Below are 3,838 nucleotides of genomic sequence, written 5' to 3'. Positions count from 1 at the left end.
AAACCTTGTTCCAAGGAACATACTTCAACTGGTTAATCAACCGTTGTCTAGATTTTCATGATTACAAACAGCAAGACTAAAATCTTGATCATGACCTGGCTAAGGTCCAACCACACCTTCTGCAACACCCACATTTGGCCCAAACTACCCTATATTAGTATTTATCTTGGGTCGTCCTCATGAATATTTATAATTTTTAAATATTAGCAGAGAACCTGATGCTCCTGTCACTTTTCGCCCACGGTGCTGACTGCATCTACAGGTAACTTTGAAGAAGTAAACTTGGAGAGATTAAACACACCTCATCATTAACAGATATCCCAGACTGAGTGGTAGGTCATCAAATCTGATTCTTTATTTTATTTATGCACGCTACAAAGTTCAAATGCAGCAATATTTACATGCTTTTCCCTCTTCAACAGAGATATTACAATGATATCCATTCGATCTTAAGCTGGATCTGGTGATACAGTGTGCATCCAACAAAAGGAATATGATTGCCTACGCACGTAAAGTCATTTTTATGACCTCTGCACTTAGCTTTGCAGCACTCTTGTACATGTATAACAGCACCAACTTCATTAATTCATTTGATCTTTCGCAAAGAAATAAACCATGTGCATGCAGTTTCTGCATGAGTAATGAGGATGATGACCCCTGGTTCACTCAGCGATACAAGCCGTTCATTGAACCACTGCTGACCAGGAATAATAGTGCACTCCGCAAAGAGGTTTATCGTTGGTGGCAGGTAGGCTAACCACATTTCAGTTACCTGCATCATAAATGTCACGATCACATTACTGGAAGCTATCATCTTATATTTGGTATTAAAATACAGGTTTTATGGGCAATTTTCACAATAGTGAGTGAATATCCATAATATAATGTAATCGTTAATGACATTTTGTGGTCTACATATAACAGCTCTCTAAATAACTCATATTCTAGTAATTTGCAGTCTACCTAATTGCTGTTACTGTCACCCAACTACTTGTTTTTTTTCTTTCTCTCTTTCTTTCTTTTAAATTAAAGCTAGAATTCCATCATTACAACCATGTATTTCTGTGTTCTATGGCCAGAGGCTACAGTTTGCATCACACAGAGCCAACTACACGGCAGTGATAGAGAAACTATTCAAAATCTTTCCAGACAATCCACAAGTCATGGACGCTGGGCCTGATCGCTGCAGGACTTGTGCTGTTGTGGGGAATTCAGGAAATCTCCTGGGATCTCACTATGGAAAGCTCATTGACATTCATGATTTTGTCTTCAGGTATGAGGTCCTGGCTTAAGGCTGGGGATATTCTTAAAACAACAACAACAAAAAAAAAAGGGGGGGGGGGCACTCCACGGAAGATCCCTAAGAATCAATTTAAGCATTTTTTGTGTTGTAAGGAGTGCATGTGTCATGTATGTAATATACTATTCTCTAACACCGCAAAAGTAAGGTTTGATGGATATACTGAGCTATTTACTGTGATAAATGAAAGTAATGGAAGAAGGTGTTAATGTTCTGCATTATTTACCCATTACATTTAACTGTTTACAAATATAGGTAGAACTTTATGTAATTTGTTTTGACCCTGTCATAGAAAGGGAATACATCATCGTGACTGACAAGTACAATGACAGTACACAAATTGTTAGGCCAACCAAACACTACAGCAAAAGGACAACATGACAAACAATACATGCACACTTTAACAAGACACAAAAAATAAGCCTAAACCAGCAATAGTGAACTTGGCTAATTTTACAATTAGACACCCCAGAGCATGCTGGGATACTCTGCTCCTCTAGCCCCAACACGCTAGAATACTTTAATAAGTCACAATCCAAAATAAAAAACGATGAGGTCAGCTTTCATTTTTTATTTATTTTTTTTATTACTTTTCAAGGATGAACAGAGGGCCAACTAAGGGCTTTGAGAAAGACGTGGGGACCAAAACCTCTCATCGTGTCATCTATCCTGAGAGTGCAGTGGATGTGGATAACTCCACTCATTTAGTGCTGGCTCCCTTTAAGACTTTAGACCTTCAGTGGCTCATCAGTGCCTTTACCACTAAAGACATCAAACGGTGAGTACAAACTTAATATCACCAAATTTTATCAAGACGACTCGACGATTTTTTTTATTTGTATGTATTTTTCCTACGAATATTTGAGATTTAGACCTGTGTGATTCTGTTTCATAACTAAGCTCTCATAATTGTTTCATAGTTTATTGCATTGAAAAAACAAACTGAAATTCTTCAACCATGCCATTACTTCAAGCAAACATACTGAATTAAAACTACTGCAACACATTTCCATGCAGAGAATTAGTGTCTTACTCATTTTTATTTTGATTCTCAGGACATACAGAATTGTTAGGACCACAATACAGGCTAATAAGAACAAGGTAAGCCTGCAGAAACAGGAGTTTCTTTGAACTGTATTTAAACATCGAAGCAAAGAGACAAGGCAGTTTAAACTAGCCCGCAGTTTGAGATAGTTTTTTTCAATATTGGTGTACCTCAGCTTCATGTTCGTTTCATGCTTAGAATGTTTTCTGAAATAGAGTCTAATCATCTTATTTCTTTTTATTTTTAATTAATTAAAACTGAATCGTAATCACTATAATTGAACATACTATTTACTTAAAAAAATGTTGATTTTGCCATCTTTTGTCCATGTTTAAGGTGATGGTGCTCCATCCTGCTTTTATGAAATACATTCATGACTCCTGGCTGCGAAAACATGGTCGATATCCATCAACTGGCTTCCTCACTCTGGTGTTGGCTCTGCATATCTGTGATGAGGTAAAAGTATTTTTCTGCCAATAATTCATCAGTTAAGCAATCCGTTCTACCCATCCAACCAGACAAAATTGTTTTTAAGTGTTGGTAAATGTTATCAGTTAACCCACCCCCAAGACATCAATTAAGATAATGGTTTTAATATCGCTGAGGAGTACCAACATGCATTTCTTTCACACACAGTTCATGAGTATTCATCACAGCTTACCTGTTTTATGACATGCATCTTGTCAAGATGATTTTGTAATCTCATAACTTGATTGCTTTTCTCTCTTTTTATTGTAGGTGAATGTGTTTGGGTTTGGAGCCGATAAAAACGGAAACTGGTATCACTATTTTGAGAAAGTTCCAAAAATTCGCACAAGCCAACATGGTCGAAATTTCGAGAATGAGACAGCAGTGCAGCTCTTAACAAAGAAGAAAATTCAGATTTTCAGAGGCTGGTGAAGAACTGAGGTCCATTACGCTGATTAAAAAAAAGAACAGATGCAAAGATTAAGGGGAAAAACACGAAAAGACAAGACTTGAAAATCCTTGAAACATGTCACAAGCTGTATTTGATGGGTTTAAATTAAATTGTGTTTACACAAATGGGGTGTTTAATATGAATGTGATGCATTCAAATAGCATCCTTTCTGTGTAAACACACACACACACACACACACACACACAAACAAAGATTTCCTCTTACAACAAGAGTGCTACCACTTGCTCAGCTGTTTTCCTCTTAAAAGCCTTAACAGTTTTACAATCTCTGCAGAATCTGCATGGAAGCAAATGAAATGAAATACTTTTCAGAGAATCATTTATTTTCATTGTACACAGGGTATATTCATAACAAACAGCAGAAACGTTCTGTGGAAATGTGTGTGTGTGTGTGTGTGTGTGTGTGTGTGTGTGTGTGTGTGTGTGTGTGTGAATGAAGAAATAAACTTGTGGAAAAACTTGTAGTTGAAAAACTTGTTTGTACTTGTGGTTGAACCTTAATCACCTATCTGGGTGTACGTAAATGTGTGTGTGTGTGTGTGTGTGTGTGTGTG

At 36.9% G+C, this 3,838-nt stretch overlaps 1 protein-coding gene across 1 annotated transcript; it reads left to right on the top strand.

The window, feature by feature from the left end:
• Nucleotides 1–559: 559 nt before the first annotated feature.
• LOC115823726 (CMP-N-acetylneuraminate-beta-galactosamide-alpha-2,3-sialyltransferase 1-like) lies at nt 560–3,245 on the top strand. The gene is made up of 6 exons (XM_030787753.1): nt 560–748; nt 1,080–1,273; nt 1,899–2,078; nt 2,356–2,401; nt 2,682–2,801; nt 3,084–3,245. The coding sequence occupies exons 1-6, from the start codon at nt 560–562 to the stop codon at nt 3,243–3,245; spliced, it is 891 nt and encodes a 296-aa protein (XP_030643613.1).
• The last annotated feature ends 593 nt before the right edge of the window (nt 3,246–3,838 follow it).

Source organism: Chanos chanos, chromosome 11, assembly GCF_902362185.1.
Source record: "Chanos chanos chromosome 11, fChaCha1.1, whole genome shotgun sequence".
In the NCBI taxonomy this organism is placed as follows: domain Eukaryota; kingdom Metazoa; phylum Chordata; class Actinopteri; order Gonorynchiformes; family Chanidae; genus Chanos; species Chanos chanos.
The sequence above is the reverse complement of the archived record's forward strand: the minus strand, read 5'-3'. Positions and strand labels throughout refer to the sequence as shown.

Bases quoted from the DNA above. Each gene is read 5' to 3' on its own strand.
- LOC115823726 (XM_030787753.1), top strand. From the start codon at position 560: ATGTATAACAGCACCAACTTCATTAATTCATTTGATCTTTCGCAAAGA. The intron at 749-1,079 runs GTAGGCTAACCA...TTCTATGGCCAG, and splicing joins AGGTTTATCGTTGGTGGCAG to AGGCTACAGTTTGCATCACA. The intron at 2,079-2,355 runs GTGAGTACAAAC...TTTGATTCTCAG, and splicing joins ACCACTAAAGACATCAAACG to GACATACAGAATTGTTAGGA.